Source organism: Saimiri boliviensis, chromosome 9 (assembly GCF_048565385.1).
Source record: "Saimiri boliviensis isolate mSaiBol1 chromosome 9, mSaiBol1.pri, whole genome shotgun sequence".
NCBI lineage: Eukaryota > Metazoa > Chordata > Mammalia > Primates > Cebidae > Saimiri > Saimiri boliviensis.
Genome location: NC_133457.1, coordinates 51,728,960 through 51,750,240, shown reverse-complemented (window position 1 = coordinate 51,750,240; position 21,281 = coordinate 51,728,960). Strand labels below are relative to the sequence as shown.

The 21,281-nt window shown below is 42.4% G+C and overlaps 2 protein-coding genes across 13 annotated transcripts in view; one reads left to right on the top strand and one right to left on the bottom strand.

Annotated features, from left to right (window-relative positions):
• Positions 1 to 7,602: 7,602 nt before the first annotated feature.
• On the bottom strand, positions 7,603 to 8,052 carry LOC101052683 (large ribosomal subunit protein eL31). The gene is given in 1 exon segment (XM_003930968.4): positions 7,603 to 8,052. A coding segment is annotated over 1 exon segment (378 nt). The 5' UTR covers positions 8,035 to 8,052; the 3' UTR covers positions 7,603 to 7,656.
• A 3,058-nt stretch (positions 8,053 to 11,110) lies between these two features.
• Positions 11,111 to 21,281, top strand: part of ARMC8 (armadillo repeat containing 8) — a 120,256-nt gene continuing 110,085 nt past the window's right edge. For 2 of the 12 annotated variants that reach the window (XM_074405859.1, XM_039461803.2), the window contains exons 1-2: positions 11,111 to 11,424; positions 12,306 to 12,381. Coding sequence is in view for 7 of the 12 variants with exons in the window: in XM_039461803.2 (XP_039317737.2) it covers positions 12,379 to 12,381 (3 nt within the window). In the remaining 5 variants the exon portion in view is untranslated. Of the gene's footprint in view, positions 11,425 to 12,230; positions 12,382 to 21,281 lie in introns of all 12 variants that reach the window. The other 10 variants (XM_074405860.1, XM_074405854.1, XM_074405861.1 and 7 more) reach the window with 8 other exon arrangements.

The window sequence follows — 21,281 nt, the reverse complement described above, 5'->3', positions numbered from 1 at the left end:
ACTTGGGAGGCTGAGGCAAGAGAATCATTTGAACTCGGGAGGCAGAGGTTGCAGTGAGCCAAGATCGCACCACTGCACTCCAGCCTGGGCTACAGAGACCCTGTCTCAAAAAAGAATAAATAAATAAATATAAATAAAATCTCATTTCTTGTCTCTATAATATAGATATATAATATATAGGTAATATAGATATATAATATAGATATAGATATTTTTAAGTTCCAGGGTACATGTGTGGGATGTGCAGTTCTTACACAGGTAAATGTGTGCCATAATGATTTACTGCACCTGTCAACCTATCACCTAGGCATTAAACCCAGCATGCATTCGCTATTTTTTGTGATGCTCTCCATACCCTGCAGATCACATGAGATCAGGAGTTTGAGACCAGCCTGCTCAACATGGCAAAACCCCATCTCTCCAAAACTGCAAAAATTAGCCGGGCATTGTGGTGCTCGCCTGTAGTACCACCTGCTTGGAAGGCTGAGGCAGGAAAATCACTTGAACTCAGAAGACAGAAGCTGCAATGAGCCGAGATTGTGCCACTGCACTCTAGCCTGGTGGGGAGAACCAGACCCTGTCTCAAAAAAAAAAAAGAAAGGAAAAGAAAGGAAAGAGGGAAGGAGGGAAGGAAGGAAAGAAGGGAGGGAGGGAGGGAAGGGAAGGAAGGAAGGGAAGGGAGGGAAGGAAAGGAAGAAAGGAAGGAAGGAATGAAGGAAGGAAGGAAGGAAGGGAAGGGAGAAAGAAAGAAAAGGTTCTTGTCTTCACCTATCTTTACAGGTCCTTGAGTCTTAGCTGTCTCACGGATGATAAAATTTAAAACTAGGATAGTAAATAAAATCCCCAGAAGTAAGAATTTAGTTTGATAAAATTAAACCAAGATAAACGAGCTAGCAGGCACAGATGGTGAATTCCTTAGGACAAACCTCCAAAGGCAAAGACGGTTGCCTGAAAGTGAAGTGAATTAGAATTTAAACAAAACACTTTTTAAACACTCCTAAATAATTATTTTTAAATAAAACTTTAAAACCCACAGAGGAGCCGGGTGCGGTGGCTCAAGCCTGTAATCCCAGCACTTTGGGAGGCCGAGGCGGGTGGATCACGAGGTCGAGAGATCGAGACCATCCTGGTCAACATGGTGAAACCCCGTCTCTACTAAAAATACAAAAAATTAGCTGGGCATGGTGGCACGTGCCTGTAATCCCAGCTACTCAGGAGGCTGAGGCAGGAGAATTGCCTGAACCCAGGAGACGTAGGTTGCGGTGAGCCGAGATCGCGCCATTGCACTCCAGCCTGGGTAACGAGAGCGAAACTCCGTCTCAAAAAAAAAAAAAAAAAACCCACAGGGGATTTAAAAGCTGTCTCCCTCGGCTGGGCATGGTGGCTCACACCTGTCATCCCAGCACTTTGGGAGGCTGAGGCAGGTGGGATCACCTGAGGTCAGGAGTTGGAGACCAGTCTGGCCAACATGCTGAAACCCCTTCTCTACTAAAAATACAAAAATTAGCCAGGCATGGTGGCAGGCTCCTGTAATCCCAGATACTCAGGAGGCTGAGGCAGGAGAATCACTTGAACCTGGGAAGTGGAGATGCAGTGAGCTGAGATTGCACCACTGCACTCCAGCTTGGACAACAAAGCAAGACTGTCTCAAAAGGGGAGGGGAGGGGAGGGACGAAAAAACCTATCTCCCTCTAAGAGTTTCTAAAATTATCAGCTTTTTTAAAAGGGGACAGGGACTTTTCATTTTCCTGACAAATAGTTTTCCTAACTAGAATGCAAGCTAAATGAAAGTAGGTAAATATTTCTAAAACTTTCAGAATGGAAGATGACCAAACTGGTAAATATAAAGAATGAGTGGGCCAGGTGGGGTGGCCCAGCACTTTGGGAGGTCAAGGTGGGCAGATCACTTGAGGTCAGGAGTTCCAGACCAGCCTGGCCAACATGGTGAAACCCCATCTCTACTAAAAATACAAAAAATTAGCCAGGTGTCATGATGGGTCGCTGTAATCCCAGAGTCTGAGGCAGGAGAATCGCTTGAACCCAGGAGGAGGAGGTTGCAACTACTGCGTTCCAGCCTGGTTGACAGAGCCAGACTCTGTCTCAATAAAAAGTGACCAAGACAAAAACAAGCAAAACACCTCTGGAAAATGTAGGAAAGGATAATCTAATCAAGGTAGTACAGAGAATAATAGATCCATCTCTGCCCAGATAAAAAACTAGTTAAAATAAATATTCTAGGAAAAAACACCAAAATTAATGAGAAATGAAACAGTACATGTAAACAGAACAATGACAATAGAAGACACGGTAAAGATTATCAAAGATACAAAGGCATTGTGTCCAGAGCAATGTTGGAACAATTTATTTCTAATTTGCAAGGAAGAAATTTACAAGCTAAGGAACCACATTGTTTGGATTCCCTTTGCAGCTTAGTTCTGGATTAGGTGTCACAATTTTGATGATAATTAAATTGATCAGGAGGGTAGAAAAATATGTAAATCTAATATTTCTGGTTAGTTTTAAATATTTTATTTTTCTTCTGTATTGATTTTTTTGAAATAGAACAATGAATGCTTTTCACATTGTTAAATTTAACTTTTATATAATATTTTTTATTTTTTATTTTTTTAAAGACGGGGTTTCACCATGTTGGTCAGGCTGGTCTTGAACTCCCGACCTCAGGTGATCTACCCGCCTTGGCCTCCAAAGTGCTTGGATTACAGGCGTGAGCCACTGTGCCTGGCCTACATATTATTTTTAATCTATGTGAATTGTTTTTCTCTAGATCATTTTCCTCCATGTAAAAAAATTTTAATTGAAATATCACTTACTTGGCCGGGTGCTGTGGCTCACGCCTGTAATCCCAGCACTTTGGGAGGCCGAGGCAGGTGGATCACAAGGTCAAGAGATCAAGACCATCCTAGTCAACATGGTGAAACTCCGTCTCTACTAAAAATACAAAAAATTAGCTGGGCATGGTGGCGTGTGCCTGTAATCCCAGCTACTCAGGAGGCTGAGGCAAGAGAATTGCCTGAACCCAGGAGGTGGAGGTTGCAGTGAGCCGAGATTGCGCCATTGCACTCCAGCCTGGGTAACAAGAGCAAAACTCCATCTCAAAAAAAAAAAAAAAAAAGAGAAAAAAAGAAATATAACTTACTTAAAGTAACATAAAGAAAATTCTATGTGCACAGTGTGATGATGCACATATGACTACCACTCATATCAAGACATAAAATATTTCCAGGTCAGCCATGGTGGCTTATGCCTGTAAACTCAGGATTTTAGGAGTCCAAGGCAGGAGAATTGCTTGAGACCAGGAGTTTGAGAACAGCCTGGGCAACATAGTGAGATCCCTTTACAAAAAATTAAAAGGAAAACATTAGTCAGGTGTGATGGTGTATGCCTGTGGCCCTAGCTATTTGGGATGCTGAGGTAGAAGAATCACTTGAGCCAGGGAGGTCAAAACTGCAGTGAGCTATGACCATGCCACTGCACTCCAACCTGGATGACAGAGCAAGACCTTGTCTTAAAAAAAAAAAAAAAAAAGATTTACTAAAAAAAGAAAAAAAATTATTAGGGCAATTGACAAAATCTGAATAAGATCTGCAAATTACATTGAATGACATTAGCATTAATTGCCCAATTTTGATCATTTTACTAGTGTTTTTTTTTGTTGGTTTTTTTTTTTGAGAAGGAGTTTCGCTCTTGTTACCCAAGCTGGAGTGCAATGGCGCGATCTCAGCTCACCGCAACCTCTGCCTCCTGGATTCAGGCAATTCTCCTGCCTCAGCCTCCTGAGTAGCTGGGATTACAGGCACACGCCACCATGCCCAGCTAATTTTTGTATTTTTATTAGAGACGGGGTTTCACCATGTTGACCAGGATGGTCTCGATCTCTTGACCTCGTGATCCACCCGCCTCGGCCTCCCAAAGTGCTGGGATTACAGGCTTGAGCCACCATGCCCGGCCTTTTACTAGTGTTATATAAGGGATTTTGTTTGTTTGTTTTCAGAAAACACACACTGAAATATTGAGGTGTAAATGGGCATCATTTCTGCAACTTATTCTCAAATTATATCTATCTTTACTTCTCGGCTCATACCTGTATTTCAGGGGCTAGAAGCTAAGGAACCACATTGTTTGGATTCCCTTGCCAGCTTAGTTCTGGATTAGGTTTCACAAGTGGGAGGCACTTGTGTGAGATGAGGAGGTAGAGGAGAGGTAAAAGCTGTTTCTTTTTTGTCTCTGGTAACTGTGATAGCAGCAGAAAAGCCTGACCTTCTCAGTGGCAGCCAGCACCCTAAGCTTCTTCAGTGGTGATTAACGTTCTGCAGCTCCTGATCACAAGTAAAATAAACCTTCCCTGTTTGCAACTTTAGTTCTTCCAATAACTTGTAATCTTTCTGTTGAAAAAATGTAGAATGGGTTCTGTTTTCCTGTATGATATGCCAGCCAAGATGTTATTCATGTAAAAGGCAGCAAGCTGATGTTGCCAAGCACTGAAAAGAACTCCAGAGAGACAACACCCATGGACCCTTCCTGAAAAAAAAAGACGTTATAATGAAATCCAGCCAAATAAGAGGTGAATAAAAATAAGAATTCTGGAAGGGAGAATCGTGTTTAAAAGATGGATGATTAAAAATGGAGCAGAGTAAAGGGATAACAAATGTTGCAGGGTAGTTAATATAAGGTAGTTCAGGAAGGCTTTGCTGTTAGGGTGACATATTGAGCAGAAATCTTCATGAAATAAGGGAGTGCAGTATGGGGTATCTGGGCAATGAGTTTTCAAGTTCGCTTAAAAGTAAAGTGTTAGAAACATCAGGAAAAACATTCATCATTGCGATCTGTATCTTATAATTAAACTAAGTGATTATAGCACCTATTACCACCTGATGGCAGCACTCTACAAGAAAGCTAAGGAAAGACGACGCCTGGTGCAGTAAAACTCTAATTAGTAGTTGGCTGGGTGCAGGGGCTCCACGCCTGTAATCCCAGCACTTTAGGAGACCAAGGTGGGCAGATTACAAGGTCAGGAGTTTGAGACCAGTGTGACCAATATGGTGAAACCCTATCTCTACTAAAAATACAAAAGCCAGGAGTGGTGGCAGGGGCCTGTAATCCCAGCTACAAAACAAACAACAACAAAAAAAACTGTAATCAGTAGTTGTACAGAAAAGCAAACATCAGAGAAGGACAGAACAGTTCTGTGGTGTCTCTAATTTCTGGTAGGTAATCTAATGATAGGTACTCTACTACCCTTAGTATCTTACAGAGAGATACTTTATGCAAATATCCTGTTTCTCTTAATATTTTCACTACTTAATTGTGGCATCCATTGGTGATTCTTGCTTGAAACAATTATACAGTTGTCAAGTGGTGATTTTTTTTTTTTTTTTTTTTTTTAGACAGAGTCTTGCTCTGTCACCCCAGGCTGAAGTGCAATGGCACAATCTCAGCTCACTGCAACCTCAGTCTCCTGGGCTCAAGTGATTCTCCTGCCTCGGCCCCCAAGTAGCTGGGATTGCAGACGTGTACCATCATACCCAGCTAATTTTTGTATTTTTAGTTGAGACAGGGTTTTGTCATGTTGATCAGGCTGGTCTCTAATTCTTGGCCTCAAGTGATCCACCCACCTTGACCTCCAAAAGTGTCAGGATTACAGGCATGAGCTACTGCACCCAGCCTGATTTTCTAATTCTAGCATTTTTTCTACATTTGTAAGTTAGAATTCTACCATAGCAGTAATTCAATTTTTAAATGACCATTTTCTTTTTTACTGTGGTTTCTAATTTTAAAACTTTGTAAACATCTCACTATTTCTACTTTTGGCATACACGTATTTGTTTTGTTTTGTTTTGTTTTTAAAGATGGGGTTTCACCATGTTGGTCAGGCTAGTCTTGAACTCCTGACCTCAGGTGATCTGCCAGCCTTGGCCTCCAAAGTGCTTGGATTACAAGCGTGAGCCACCATGCCTGGCCTGGCATACACATATTTATTTTCCTTTCTTTTTATTTTTTATTTTGATACATGGTTTCACTCTGTCACCCAGGCTAGAGTGCAGTGGCGTGATTTCAGCTCACTACAACCTCAAGCCGTCCTCCCACGTAGGCCTCCCAAGTAGCTGGGACCATAAGCTCAAGGCACCATGTCCAGCTAATTTTTGCATGGGTTTTTTTTTGTTGTTGTTGTTTGTTATTTGTTTTTAGGTAGCAATGGGATTTTTCCCCCTTCCCCAGGCTGATCTTGAACTCCTGAGCTCAGCTCAAGTGATCTGTCATCTCAGCCTCCCAAAGTGCTGAGACTACAGACATGAGCCACTGGACCAGCCAGGCATATGCATTTCTCATGCTCTGTGGACCTGATGAATTATTGATGCATTATTTCCCACTGCAGAGCTCTTGTGGCCTTTCCTTTATAGGCTGGTTGTTTAGGTGAACATTCAGTATAGTCTCATCTGGAAAAGTCCTGTCAAGTCCTATAGGACTGTAAGAGTTCTGGAAAGAACTTTGGAACGAGAGAAACCTGTACCCAAATAATTGATTCAGCCTCTTCCTTCCCAAGCAACCTTAAGCAAATTATTGAACCTGTCACAATCTCACTTTTTTTTTTTTTTCAGACAGAGTCTTGTTCTGTCTACCGGGCTGGAGTGCGGTGGTGCGATCTCAGCTCACTGCAACCCTTGCTCCTGGGTTCAAGCAATTCTCCTGTTGCAGCCTCCCAAGTAGCTGTGATTACAGGCACGCGCCACTGTGCTCTGCTAATTTTTGTATTTTTATATCAACGGGGTTTCACCATATTGGTCAGGCGCGACCTGACCTCATGTGATCCAGCTTTTTCGGCCTCCCAAAGTGCTGGGATCACAGCCAATGGGCCCAGCCTCACGGTCTCGCTTTTATTCCTGTCTGCTGAGGGCAAGAACCATGTCTTTATTCCACTTCAAAAGTCTAGTTCCTTGCATTCACAAGACAACCTGTAGTTAGTGTCTGTTGAACTGCATTGTATCTCTATGCCATTGTTAGTCCATTTTCTCTCTTTTTATTTATTTAAAGTATTTCATCTGTTTTCCAGTATTTTTAATGATTCTTCTAAATTCCTTTTGGGACCATTCAGGTTTTGGGTTACACCTATCTTCCTAACTTTAAACTTTCCTATTTTTGTATAGATATATTTCCCTCTGGCTTTGTTTCTCATCCTGGGCAATTCCACATAGCTATTTATAAAAATTTTTCAGATTTATTTCCAGCAACTTCTTGTTTTACATTTCAATTTTTTCTTCATTAAACTTATACTTTGTTGTCATTATTTTTTTTCTGAAATTAATACTGCTCTAAGAGCCATGGAAGGACAAGGAGAAGTTTCATTTCTGTTTGCAGAGTAGTCAGCATGGATATTTTCCTCTCCTCACCACAGTGCCAAATTTAACTGTTTTTTGTTGCTGTTGTTCTTTTTTGTTTTTGTTTTGTTTTCTTTTTCCTACGACCTCCACTTCTCAGGTTCAAACAATTTTCCTGTCTCAGCCTCCTGAATAGCTGGGACTACAGGTGCATGCCACCACGCTGGGCTAATTTTTATATTTTTGGTAGAGATGGGGTTTCACCATATTTTTTTTTTAAGGCAATTTTTAAAGTTTATTTGATGTATTTGACGATCAGCGATTAGTTCTCATCCACATTGACTGTCTGTAGATTTTTGAAAGTGGTAACAGGTACATAGGTAACCAAAGTATAGAGCTTATTTGGTGAATCTTCATCCTCATTACGTTTTCTGGACAACCGCACACGGATTCGGTATGGGACATTCCTTATTCCTTTGGCTCAGACAGCTTTGTTGAGCCTGGTATCAATGCGCACATCTGGAGTTCCCATCTCCTTCATAGCAAATTTCCGAATCTCTTTGAGTGCCCGAGGGGCACGCTTCTTGAAGCCCACTCCATGGATGCGCTTGTGAATGTTGATGGTGTATTCTCGGGTCACCACCTCGTTGATGGCAGAACGGCCCTTTTTCTTCTCGCCACCCTTCTTTGCAGGAGCCATCCTGTCGGGTCCGAGGTGGAAAGCGGTTTCACCATATTGAGCAGGCTGGTCTTGAGCTCCTGACCTCAGGTGATCCAGCCGCCTCAGCCTCCCAAAGTGTTATGATTATAGGCATGAGTCACCACACCCAGCCTTAACTTTTGTTGTCATTACATGAAGGCTGAATCAAAAATTTATTTTATCCTCCAATTTCTACTCATTACTTAAATTTGAAGAGTATACCTAAAGTTATTTATCAGCAAAAGTAGAACTGGGAGCAAGATTCCTGATCTCCAAGCTTAGGAGTTGACTAGTCGATGCTTTCTTTCTTTTCTTTTCTTTTTTTTTTTTTTTTGAGACAGAGTTTCGCTCTTGTTACCCAGGCTGGAGTGCAATGGCGCGATCTCGGCTCACCGCAACCTCCACCTCATGGGTTCAAGCAATTCTCCTGCCTCAGCCTCCTGAGTAGCTGGGATTACAGGCACACGCCACCATGCCCAGCTAATTTTTTGTATTTTTAGTAGAGACGGGGTTTCACCATGTTGACCAGGATGGTCTCGATCTCTCGACCTCGTGATCTACCCGCCTCGGCCTCCCAAAGTGCTGGGATTACAGGCTTGAGCCACCGTGCCCGGCTATGCTTTCTTTCTGTAAAATGTCCATGTCAGTCTTTTGGATATAAAACAGGAAAGCCTGGGTAACAGAGGTAGGTGTGAGATGTCTTGAGTCACATTCCAACTCCTCCCTGCTCTGATTTCAGCCACAGCAGTAGTGTCAGTTCTGTGCAGGCTCAGATTTATGCTGCCTATATTCCACCCTAAGAGGAAACCTACAGACTCTGCTTTTTTTTTTTTTTAAACTTTTTTGAGACAGTTTTGCTCTTGTTGCCCAGTCTAGAGTGCAATGGCAGAATCTCAGCTCACTGCAACCTCTGCCTCCCAAGTTCAAGCAATTCTCCTGCCTCAGCCTCCCAAGTAGCTGGGATTTCAGGCATGTGCCACCATGCCGGCTAATTTTTTTTGTACTTTTAGCAGAGATGGGGTTTCACCATGCAGGCTGGTCTCAAACTCTTGACCTCACGTAATCCACATGCCTAGGCCTCCCAAAGTGCTGGTATTACAGGTGTGAGCCACTGTGCCTGGCCGACTCTGCTTTTTTATATCAGGTTAAGGAAGCCCGTTCCGTTCTGTGCACAAATGTAATCCAGAAGGATAGAAAGTTAATAGCCCTAGGGAAATCCTCAACCAATACAGGATGGTAGTGGTGAATGAATGCCGTAGCTTCAAGATGGACAATCCAGAGAGGTATTCCTTATGTTTTTCAGAGGTGCTTGAGGAATAAACAGTGGCTCAATAATGGACAATTATATTGAACATTTCTTCTTTCTTTTCTCACTCACCTTAACCTATCAATTTTGTTCCCTGAAAGCACTTCCCAATAAAATACCTGCACCCAAATCTTTGTCCCAGGCTCAAACTAAGCCAAAAATTCATTCAACAAATATTTACTAAGTGACTGTGCTAGGCACTGAGATAGAAAACCTAGAAGATAAAATTCCTAGTGCCTGTCCTGAAGTGTATAGTGAGATGAACAAGGAAACAACAACAACAAAACTACAATTAAAGTGAAGTATGAAGGCATGGGGGGAAGGGTCATCTAACCCATGCCTGAGGGAGGCAATTTCTGGAGGACATACTGCTTGAGCTAATGAACAGAGTGTGAATCAAATACAGTTATAATGACTCTATATGCTACGTATTAGGGTTATGCTCTGCCCCATTGCAGTATACAGTACATGATGTGATTTTCGGTGGTCCATGGATGGAAAGTTAAACTTTTTGTAGTTTAATGTGTACTAGAATAAAAATAAGGAGCACAACAAACTTGATTTCACAGAGTATTATGGTTTAGGATAAAGCCAGAATTTTTTTAATGAATTGAAATAGGCTTTAAATAAAAATACTGAATGAATAATAATACCTAGGTACAGATTGGCAAAGATTGTGTAGGTGGTGTGCAGATTACCCAAGTTTCGGAAATAGTAGTATAGCAGAAGGAGTACCTACCTAAAATAAAATTCTTGCCTTCCAGGAACTCAACAGTTTGCTAAGGAACACAGACCCATAAGCAGGGATGATAAATACTACACTAAATTTGGAAACCAGGTACAGGAGGAAGACAGGAAAACAGTGAGGAGCAAAGTGAAGGAGGGGCTACCAGCTACAAGACCACTTGGAAGGCTATTGCTCTAGTCCAGGGTACAGGTTACAACAACCTGAATTAGGGTGTGGCTATAGAAATGGGAGGAACATTGCAACCATACTGTGAAAACCTTACGTTGCAAGCAGTACGAAGGTGAAACCTGTCCAACCAAGTCAAGGGCAGTGTTGCACACACACACCATGGAGCAGGACAGCTGAATTAATCAACTATAATTAGAGCATACTTTAATTTGGTTTCGGTTATCGGAGAGTTTTGGTGTGAAATATTCAGATATTTGCCCCCATTTTTCCCACTTGACTCAGAAGCTGGAGAAGCGCTAACACATATGTATAGCGCTTCCTATGTTCTAGGCTTTTTCTGAGCGCTTTACGTTTATGGACTCCTCTATCCTCATTAACCTTTATTTTACAAATGAGGAAACTCGAACAGAAGGTTAGATAATTTGCCCAGGGTAAGGCAGCTGATAAGTGAAGTAGCTAGGAAGAAGGCCAAGCATTCTGGTTATTCTTAACACTACACCAGAATAAACGGGGTCGGCACACAACGGTAAGGCAAGTCCCACTTCTGCATTGGATAGTGAAACAATCACTCTTAACGGTTGGCAAAAGACCTGGTTCTGGGATCGCAATTTCCCCACCTATAAAATGGAGATAACGACGCCGGGAGTTTGGTGCAAAATGAGATAATGAATATGAAAGTGAACTTCAAACTGTGTATGTGGCTCCACGTACTGCTTTTTCCGAATATGAATACGCGAACCCACCAAGTACAATTTATCAGTCGGCAGAGCTTGTAGCGCCAGAACAAGACTCCGCCTCTGGAGCCCCGCCCACCGCGAGCTGCAGGTGGGGCCGGCAGATTTTCTTTGCGCATGCGGAAGCCGCTGCCCGCTCCCACCTCTAACCCAGGCTCAGAGTAGCTGCTGTTTCTGAAAGAACGATTCGTAGGACGGCCCCTGACGCGGTTCCCTTTTGCTCTTCTTTCTGCGGGCCTTTCCGGTACTTGAGCGGTGTCCAGAGCTAGGCCCGTTCTTGTCGTTCTGACTGCCTTTCGGGAGAGGTGCCTGTCGTTGGCCAATAGTTGGCTGTCGAAAGTGCCGGCCCCCGCGCCGGCGCCGGCAGCAGCCGGGTGGGAAGGCTCAAGATGGCGTGCCTGCTGGAGACCCCAATCCGCATGAGCGTCCTTTCGGTGAGTGACCCGCCGCGGCCGCCCGCCCGCCCTCCAGGGAGCCCCATCCCGGTGTCCACCATTCTCCCAAGCGTGGTGTGCCTCCTGGGCACCACCCCCTGGAGTGGCCCCCGGCTGAGTCTTGTGCCAGGGTGTGAGCGAGGGTGGACAGGCGGGATAGAGGGGCAGAGGGGACCCCGGCGGAGTCAAAGACGTTTCCAACTCCGGGAGCTCCCGCCGGTGCGGGTTCCCAGGATGGCGTCTGGCAGGCGGGGTGGTTGGGCTTACAGACAACTGGCCGGGCAGCGCGGCTTGGACTTTGCCAAGCGTTTCACGGAGCCTTCCTCTTAGTGATGCAGCTTCCCGGGGGCCGAGCGCTCTGCCTTGTGAAGCGCCGGGCTTGCAGCCGGCCTGGGAACGAGCGCCCGCTCAGCTCTCCCGGGCTTTGGCAAGAAGAGGTGCAGGCTCTTTGGCCCCCATTTCCTCTGAGCTACCAGGCCAGGTCTATGTGGCTTCTATCGCGTCCCAGCACCTGGGCACCGGCTGAAGCTGTTTGCTTTTTGGTAATGGTGATTTCGTATCAGCTGCAACTCTTCCTAGTGTATGTGGTTATTTAAGCCCCTTTTCTCCGCTCTGCTCAGAGGTCGCGGCTCTGAGTCGAAGGAACTGTATGTTCCTTGTGCCTGGTATTCCTTTTTTCTTTAAGGGGAGTCAAACATTGAAGGGGGGAAAAAGGGGTGAGATTTCCCCATTGTTGAAAGAAGGGAACGTGTTGACATGCCAGGAAGTAAAACCTGTTTTTTTTGTTTTTTTTGTTTTTTTTTAAGTTTTGTTTTGTTTTTGTTTTTTTTTTTTTTAAAAAAAGACGACTTTCACCTTTCACTATGTTGCTCTTGAACCAGGACCAGGAATGAAAGTTACTGGGAGATAACTTCGAAGGATTTTGCAACAAATTCGAGCTGTCCGACTCTGAGAATGGTCAGTTTACCAATGGTTCATTTGCTATTGTTGGAAACAAGCAGGCAAATACTGATTGACCATCTTTTAGACTTGTGGAAGCCAGTCTGATACTGAGAGGGTAGTTGGATTATAAATGACTTGTCGGGTTCCTAGAGTCTTGTAACTACAGCTGGTTTCTTTTCTCTTCCTTGACTTGTCCCACAAACAAACTCACCTACCTGAAAGCACCTAGGACATTTGCTTATGATTCAGGGTTAGAGCAGTGTGGCAGACCTCAACCTTGAAAAGGCTTAAGTTTTCAATACAACAATAATTTAATTTTGTGAGACTGTCAGCAGATTTTCCCCCTGATCTATTTTAGCAGTCATTTTTTCTTTTTTTTTTTTTTTTTTTTTTTTTGAGACGGAGTTTCGCTCTTGTTACCCAGGCTGGAGTGCAATGGCGTGATCTCGGCTCACCGCAACCTCCGCCTCCTGGGTTCAGGCAATTCTCCTGCCTCAGCCTCCTGAGTAGCTGGAATTACAGGCACGTGCCACCATGCCCAGCTAATTTTTTGCACCTTTAGTAGAGACGGGGTTTCACCATGTTGACCAGGATGGTCTCGATCTCTTGACCTCGTGATCCACCCGCCTCGGCCTCCCAAAGTGCTGGGATTACAGGCTTGAGCCACCGCGCCCGGCTTCATTTTTTCTTATTTTTAAACTGCAACTAAGGAAATACTGTTTACCTAATTATTGAATCAGCTTAGCCTGTTACTCCACCACTGACTGTAATATCCAGGAGTATTTTGTGGGAGTTCGGGCCAATGACTTTTACCTCAATATATTTAAAAAAAAAAAAAAAAAAAAGTATGTGTCTTGGCTGTTCTCAGTTCCCCTTTAATTATTCATTTAGATTTCAGTTATCCTTCAGTTCAGCTGAAGCTTACTTTGTGGTTGTTGTCAACTTGTATAATGCATATGATTAAAAGTTTTCATTTGTTTCACTTCCTTGGTATAAATATTTTCTGCTTATTTTATTCAAAAACTTTTTGAATAATATTTTTTATTAACCTATTTAGACTTTGCTTTTATTCCTAGTCTCATTAGGGGATTATTATTATTATTATTATTATTTTGAGATTTCCATAGTCCCAAAGTCTGGTCTGTCAGATCTTCACTCCTAGAGCCTTGGAAAGTAGGAGCTTTGGATACATGATTTAAAATGTTTAAATTCACAGATTTTACTAATTTAAAGTGAAACCTGTACCTTTCAAAGTACTACTCAGAGCATCATGGTTTTTGAAATGCGAACTAGAACAGGAAATATTCAAAATTATCTTGAATGGTTGAGTCCTTTAATACACTACTGTGTGTCAGTTATGTACAGGCCCTGTATTGTGTATATTAGGGAATGTGAGGATGAGATCAGAAATGCATTTAAGGAGCTCATAGTCTGGATGACACTATAACTTAATAAACATAATTTTAGCAAGGAGGCATTCAAGTTGCTTTAAAGGATTTCCATTTGAGTCTCTTTATACCTTCTCCTTGGGAGATCTCATTGATTTTCCTATAACCTTAACTGATTAGTTCACACATCTGCGTTGCCAGCTTTTGTTCTGCATTCAGTTGTACATCTTAAATTGTGTGGATGACCCCTATCAATTCCAACAAAGCACATTCCTTCTCCTAAGGGGAATTAGTTATGACATCCCAATTTCTGATAATGGTATTCTTTCACCGATCATTCCCCGCCCCCCCCCCACCTTTTTTTTTTTTTGAAGACAGAGTCTTGCTCTGTTGCCCAGGCTAGAGTGCAATGGCACCACCTCGGCTTACCACAACCTCTGCCTCCCAGATTCTCCTGCCTCAGCCTCCTGAGTAGCTGGGACTATAGGCACACACCACCACTCCTGCTAATTTTTTGTATTTTTAGTAGGTTAGAGTGATAACAGGATTTTTCCGAACTCCTGTAAATCTTATTGTCTCTGTCTACTCATTTGTACATATGAATTTTAGCTTTATATATATGTATTCTGTTTGATTACTTTGAGGTTCTGTCATTTGCTAGGCAGGCATGGTGTTGAGTTTGGTAATACTGCGGTAAGCTACACAGACCTCTGTCCTTTTGGAAATGTTAGCCTAATGGGAAAAATAGTTATCAAATAATCACACAGTTTGTTTGTAAATGGTGATGAGTATTAGGAATAAAATATATAAGGTAGTGTTCAAACATGTCATAGAGGAAACTAATCTAATTTGAAGGGCAATGAAAAGAACTAGGGAAGGTTTCCTTGAAGAAGTGACACTGAGATGAGAGTTTAAGGATAAGCCGGGCGCGGTGGCTCAAGCCTGTAAACCCAGCACTTTGGGAGGCTGAGGCGGGTGGATCACAAGGTCAAGAGATCGAGACCATCCTGGTCAACATGGTGAAACCCCGTCTCTACTAAAAATACAAAAAATTAGCTGGGCATGTGGCCCGTACCTGTAATCCCAGCTACTCAGGAGGCTGAGGCAGGAGAATTGCCTGAACCCAGGAGGGGGAGGTTGCAGTGAGCCGAGATCGCGCCATTGCACTCCAGCCTGGATAACAAGAGTGAAACTCCGTCTCAAAAAAAAAAAAAAAGAGAGAGTTTAAGGATGAGTAAGGAGTAACTAGAAAAAGTGACAGAGGAAGAGCATACAAGGCAAAGGGAACTGCTTTTGCAGAGGTCTTTAATAATACACTGTCTTGTCGTCTTAGAGAGTAAATTCATTAAGTAACAAATTAACACTTTGTCTTGCAAATACTAGGTACTCAGTAAATGTTTGATTGAACTATCTATTTTAGAGGGTTGAACAAACTCTCCAGCTCTCTTTCTAGACTGCAGCATGACTATCCCAAGCCTCTTTGGTTTGCATTTAACATTACAACATCACCCTTTTCAACAAATTCATAAATTTCTCCCATGTTTTCTATATTTTTGAATTATGTTGATTTCATTTTTTAAAATGTTTATTTTGAAATAATTATAGATTCACAGGAAGTTGCAAAGATAGTACAGAGAGGTCCCTGTGTATATTTCATCCAGTTTCCCTCATAGGTAACATCTTATATCATTATAATATAATATCAAAACAAGGAAATTGACATTGGTATAAGTATGTAGCTCGGTATCATTTTATTACGTACATATATTTGTGTAACCATTACCACCACTGTCAAGATACAGAAATATTCCATCACCACAAATGTCTCCCTCATATTCCTTCTTTATAGTTCCCCCTACCTAGCATCTCCCCCCAACAGGTATCCCTAACCACTGGCAACCACTAATCTGTTCTCCATCTTTATAATTTTGTCATTTTCTATAATGTTACGTGAATGGAATCATAAAGTATATGACTTTTTGGGATTGTTTTTTGTCACTTAGCATAATACTTTTGAGATCCATCCCATTGTTGTATGCATCAGTAGTTTGTTCCTTTTTATTGCTGAGTACTGTTTCATGGCTTGGATGTACCACAACTTGTTTAACCATTCACCTCTTGGGCATTTTGGTTGCTTCTAGTTTTTGGCTATTATAACCTAGTATGAACAATTATGTACAGGTTTGCGAGGACATAACCTTTCATATCTCTGAGCTAAATGTTCAGGAGTACAATTGCTGAATCATAGGTAAATGTATGTAAATTAGTTTTAAAATGAACTGACAGGCTTTTCCAGAGTGGCTGTACCATTTTACATTTCTACTAGTAAAGTATGAGACATTGTTTCTCTGCATCCTCACTAACATTTGATTTTTTTTAATTTTAGCTGTTTTAGTAGATGTGTAGTAATCATCATGGTCTTAATTTACATTTCCATAATGATTAATAATGTTGAAAATATTTTTTATTATTTATCCTTTTGAGACAGTCTTGCACTGTCACCCAGGATGGAGTGCCATGGCATGGTCTCGGTTCACTGCAACCTCTGTCTCCTGGGCTCAAGCGATCCTTCTGCCTCAGCCTCTCAAGTAGCTGGGACTATAGGTGGACCATGCCTGGCCATGTAGAGATGGGATTTTACCATGTTTCTCAGGCTGGTCTCAAACTCCTAAGTGTAAGTGATCCTCAAGCCTCAGCCTTTCAAAGATTACAGGTATGAGTCACTGCATCCGGCCTGAAAATCTTTTCTTATTTGCCATCCGTATTTTCTCTTTGGTTAAATATCTTTATACATTTTATTTCTTTTTTTTTTTTTTTTTTGAGACGGAGTTTCGCTCTTGTTACCCAGGCTGGAGTGCAGTGGCGCAATCTCGGCTCACCGCAACCTCCGCCTCCTGGGTTCAGGCAATTCTCCTGCCTCAGCCTCCTGAGTAGCTGGGATTACAGGCACGTGCCACCATGCCCAGCTAATTTTTTGTATTTTTAGTAGAGACGGGGTTTCACCATGTTGATGAGGATGGTCTCGATCTCTCGACCTCGTGATCCACCCGCCTCGGCCTCCCAAAGTGCTGGGATTACAGGCTTGAGCCACCGTGCTTGGCTTATACATTTTATTTCTATTTTATTTTATTTGTTTATTTAGAGATGGAGTTTTGCTTTTATTGCCCAGGCTGGAGTGCAATGGCCCAGTCTCAGCTCACTGCAACCTCCACCTGCTGTGTTCAAGCGATTCTCCTGTCTCAGCCTCCCAAGTAGATGGGATTATAGGCACCCGCCACCACGCCTGGCTAATTTTTGTGTTTTTAGTAGAGATAGGGTTTCACCATGTTGGTCACGCTGGTCTCGAACTCCTGACCTCAGGCAGTTGGTCTGCCTCAGCCTCCCAAAGTGCTTGGATTGCAGGCATGAGCTGCTGCACCCAGCTTATTTTATTTTTTGAGACAGGGCCCTGTCACCCAGGAAGGAGTGCAGTGGCGTGATCTTGATTCACTGCAACCTCTGCCTCCCAGGCTCAAGCAATTCTCAGGCCTCAGCCTCCCTAGTAGCTGAGATTACAGGTGTGCATCACCATGCCCTGCTAATTTTTTGTTGTTGTTGTTGTATTTTTAGTAAAGGTAGGGTTTTGCCATGTTGGTCAGGCTCTCAAACTCCTGACCTCAGGTGATCTGCCCACCTTGGCCTCCCAAAGTGTTGAGGTTACAGGCATGAGCCACCACACCCAGCCAAAAGCCCTTTATATGGTTTAAATATGAGCCCTTTGTGAGATAGGTATTTGCAAATATTTTCTCCTAATGTGTAACTGCCTTTTCATCCTCTTAACCATAATTTAAGATGAACCTTGATCTCATATCTTATGCAAAAGTCAACTGAAAATGAATCATAAATTTTATCATAAAACAAAATGAAATTTTAGAACCAAACAGGAGAAAATCTCTAGAACCTTGGGCTTGGTGAAGAACTTTTAGACATAACACCAAAAGCATAACTAATTAAAAAATTGATAAATTGGTGATGCAATAATTGTTTCAAGATGGGATTGATTAAAAAAAAGGAAAAATGATAAATTGGACCTTTTCAAAATGAAAACTTATGCTTTGTGAAAGACCCTGTTAAAAGGATGATTGCATTTAATTTTGGTCACTTCGTAATAGTTAGAAAGGTAGGTAACAAATTGTCTTTTTTTTTTTTTTTTTTTTTTTTTGAGGCGGAGTTTCACTCTTGTTACCCAGGCTGGAGTGCAATGGCGCGATCTCGGCTCACCACAACCTCCGCCTCCTGGGTTCAGGCATTTCTCCTGCCTCAGCCTCCAGAGTAGCTTGGATTACAGGCACACGCCACCATGCCCAGCTAATTTTTTGTATTTTTAGTAGAGACGGGGTTTCACCATGTTGACCAGGATGGTCTCGATCTCTTGATCTCGTGATCCACCTGCCCTGGCCTCCCAAAGTGCTGGGATTACGGGCTTGAGCCACCGCGCCCGGCCCTAACAATTTGTCTTTGAATCACTTTGTAGGCCATTATAGACAGCTGAGGCACTTTTTGAATTTTAGTTGCCTTCTTTACAATCCTTTCCCAGTGCCATTACATCTTTTTTTTTGACAAGCAGCTATTAGAACTGTATAGGATATTCAAAATCTGGATATTCCTTTATTTTGTTCTGTTCTCTACAGTTATAACTGTTTGCATACAGTTTTCTGTGTTGGCCTTGCCTATAGCTACTTAATGATTTATTCTCCTACATTAATAAGTAGCAATAATTAGGAAAAAATATTGCTGTGAAGTTGAACCCACTATCCTATAAACATAAATTTGGCCTCCTTTGGTTTTTGGTAATAAATGCAAAAGAAAATCTGTATAGCATATTTTAAAGTTTGCTATTAGTTTACAAAGCACTAATAAGTATAGGGTGTGTCAGCAAGTGGTCCTAAAATAATCACTGAATTGCTGGGTGCGGTGGCTCATGCCTGTAATCTCAGCACTTTGGAAGGCTGAGGTGGGTGGATCACCTGAAGTTAGGAGTTCAAGACGAGTCTGACCAACATGATGAAACCCTGTCTCTACTAAAAAATAAAAAACATTAGCCAAGGTGTGGTGGCGAGCACCTGTAATCCCAGCTCCTCTTGTGGCTGAGGCAGGACAATCACTTGAAACCAAACCAGGAGGCAGAGGTTGCAGTAAGCCAGATTGTGCCATTGCATTCCAGCCTCGGAGACAAGAGTGAAACTGTGTCTCAAAAAAGTAAAAAAAAATAAATTCATCAATGTGAATCTTCTTTTTTTTTTTTTTTTTGAGGCAGAGTTTCACTCTTGTTACCCAGGCTGGAGTGCAATGGCGCGATCTCGGCTCATCGCAACTTCCACCTCCTGGGTTCAGGCAATTCTCCTGCCTCAGCCTCCTGAGTAGCTGGGATTACAGGCATGTGCCACCATGCCCAGCTCGTTTTTTGGAATTTTAGTAGAAACGGGGTTTCACCATGTTGACCAGGATGGTCTCCATCTCTTGACCTCGTGATCCACCCACCTCGACCTCCCAAAGTGCTGGGATTACAAGCTTGAGCCACCGCACTCGGCCAGTGTGAATCTTCTAATCTTTAGTGGCAATGTGTGAAAAGTGAGAGGTGCTCATTGTATGTTTCTAAACATCTTGCTGTGTGTTTAAGGAAAGACTGCCACCTGAATTCATATAGTGCATGTTTAGGAAGCCTTTTAAACTCTGTCAAGAATCAGGAACACATTTATGTAGGGTCTTCAGATTTTACTTTTGAGACCTAGCCTTCTTATCACCTCACCTCCTTGCTCGTTAAATTCTAAAATACTTACTGTCAGCAGACAGGAATGTCAGTGATTCTGACTTGTGTGTTTTTCAATTCTGATTTGGCATTTGTTTTTGCAGTACCATCTGTCCTGTTGACTGTTAGGTAAAGATATGGTATTACATGAAAAAAACAAAGCTCTTGTTATCCTCTGGAAATTGCAGAGCAACTGCCTTCAAAGAACAGTAGTGCTGGGACTGTTGAGATAGAAATTAAAGGTATTCCAAATAAGAGTAGTTTTTTAGAAATAGCCCCCCCACCCCCACCACTTGTCATTTTGTTGAAGGAAAACTGTTGTGACCACATTCCATAATTTCAGAAGAATGAAAGGTACATTCTCTAGCATATTCATAATATAAGTATTGGAGGAAGGAGGAATGATGAAACAGTGTTATGCTTTATATTAAAAATAAAAAATTGTGGTTCAATGGGAAATTTCCAGCCCATAAGATCTGTTAGTATTGGGAGGTCTTTACCACCTGGAAAGTGATTATTGAACACATGCTTCTTTTGCTTTAGGGTTGTTTTAAGAATTTATTTGGCTTTCAGAAAGCTAATGGTGGGATAGAGGGGACTATGGGATAAGGGGGACTAAGGAAAAGGGAAGAGTCATGATGATCATCATGATCAAGCATGATTTACAGGATTTAATGCCTTTTTGGCCAGGAGGTATCATCTTCTGAGATGGTGAGAATTAGGAGAGGAATATGTTAGGGGAGTAAGTAAGGAAATGAGTTTCATTTTGGACATGCCAAATTTGTAGTCAGTTGGATATAAAGGTTGAGTGCCTAAATCTGAGGTAATGATCATTACCTTGGCATCACCAGTGTATCGATCTCTAGTTCTTAGCTGTTTAAGGATGAGAATGTCAGCGCCTCCTTTCCCAGGAAAACATGCATATGCCTGAATAGTTGCATAATTTCTAGAGGTTGTTGGATTCCCTGAAACCTACAAATCACTCCTGAGTTAACTTCCTTACTTCTCCCAGTGCAAGTCAAAAAACAGCAAAGGCCAGGCGTGGTGGCTCACGCCTATAATCCCAGCACTTTGGGAGGCCAAGGTGGGCAGATCACCTGAGGTCGGGAGTTTGAGACCAGCCTGGCCAACATGGTGAAACCCCATTTCTACTAAAAATACAAAAAATTAGCCAGGTATGGTGGCGTATGCCTGTAATCACAGCTACTCAGGAGGCTGAGGCAGGAGGATTGCTTGAACCCAGGAGGCGGAGGTTGTAATGAGCCTAGATCACGCCGTTGCACTCCAGCTTGGGCAACAAGAGCAAAACTCCATCTCAAAAAAAAAGCAAAATTTAAAGTCATTTAAGATCATTTTGGAATGGTAAAGATCGTAACAGTAAAGTATTAAAATTCATGTGAGCTATTATGAGTGAGAATTATTTCTGAAGAGCTATAATTTTTTAGCCAGAATACACCAGTAATCTCCCAGAAGGTGTACTTTGTCCACAGAAAGGGCTTTGTGTAGCAGGCCTGGGATGCAAAAGCTAGGTTATCTGAAGAACTAAACAAACTACAAAGTAAGGTGATTGTGGGTCTGGGCACAGGCAAAGTGGAATAGACAGATTCCAGGTGACATGTGATATTACCATGATTGTCACAGGCTACAGTGTGGGTGACAGGTCATACAGATCTTGAGTGGTGCTGTAATAGGAAGGTGAATGAACCAGCTGCTGCAAATGATGAACTGAGTCTGAGACA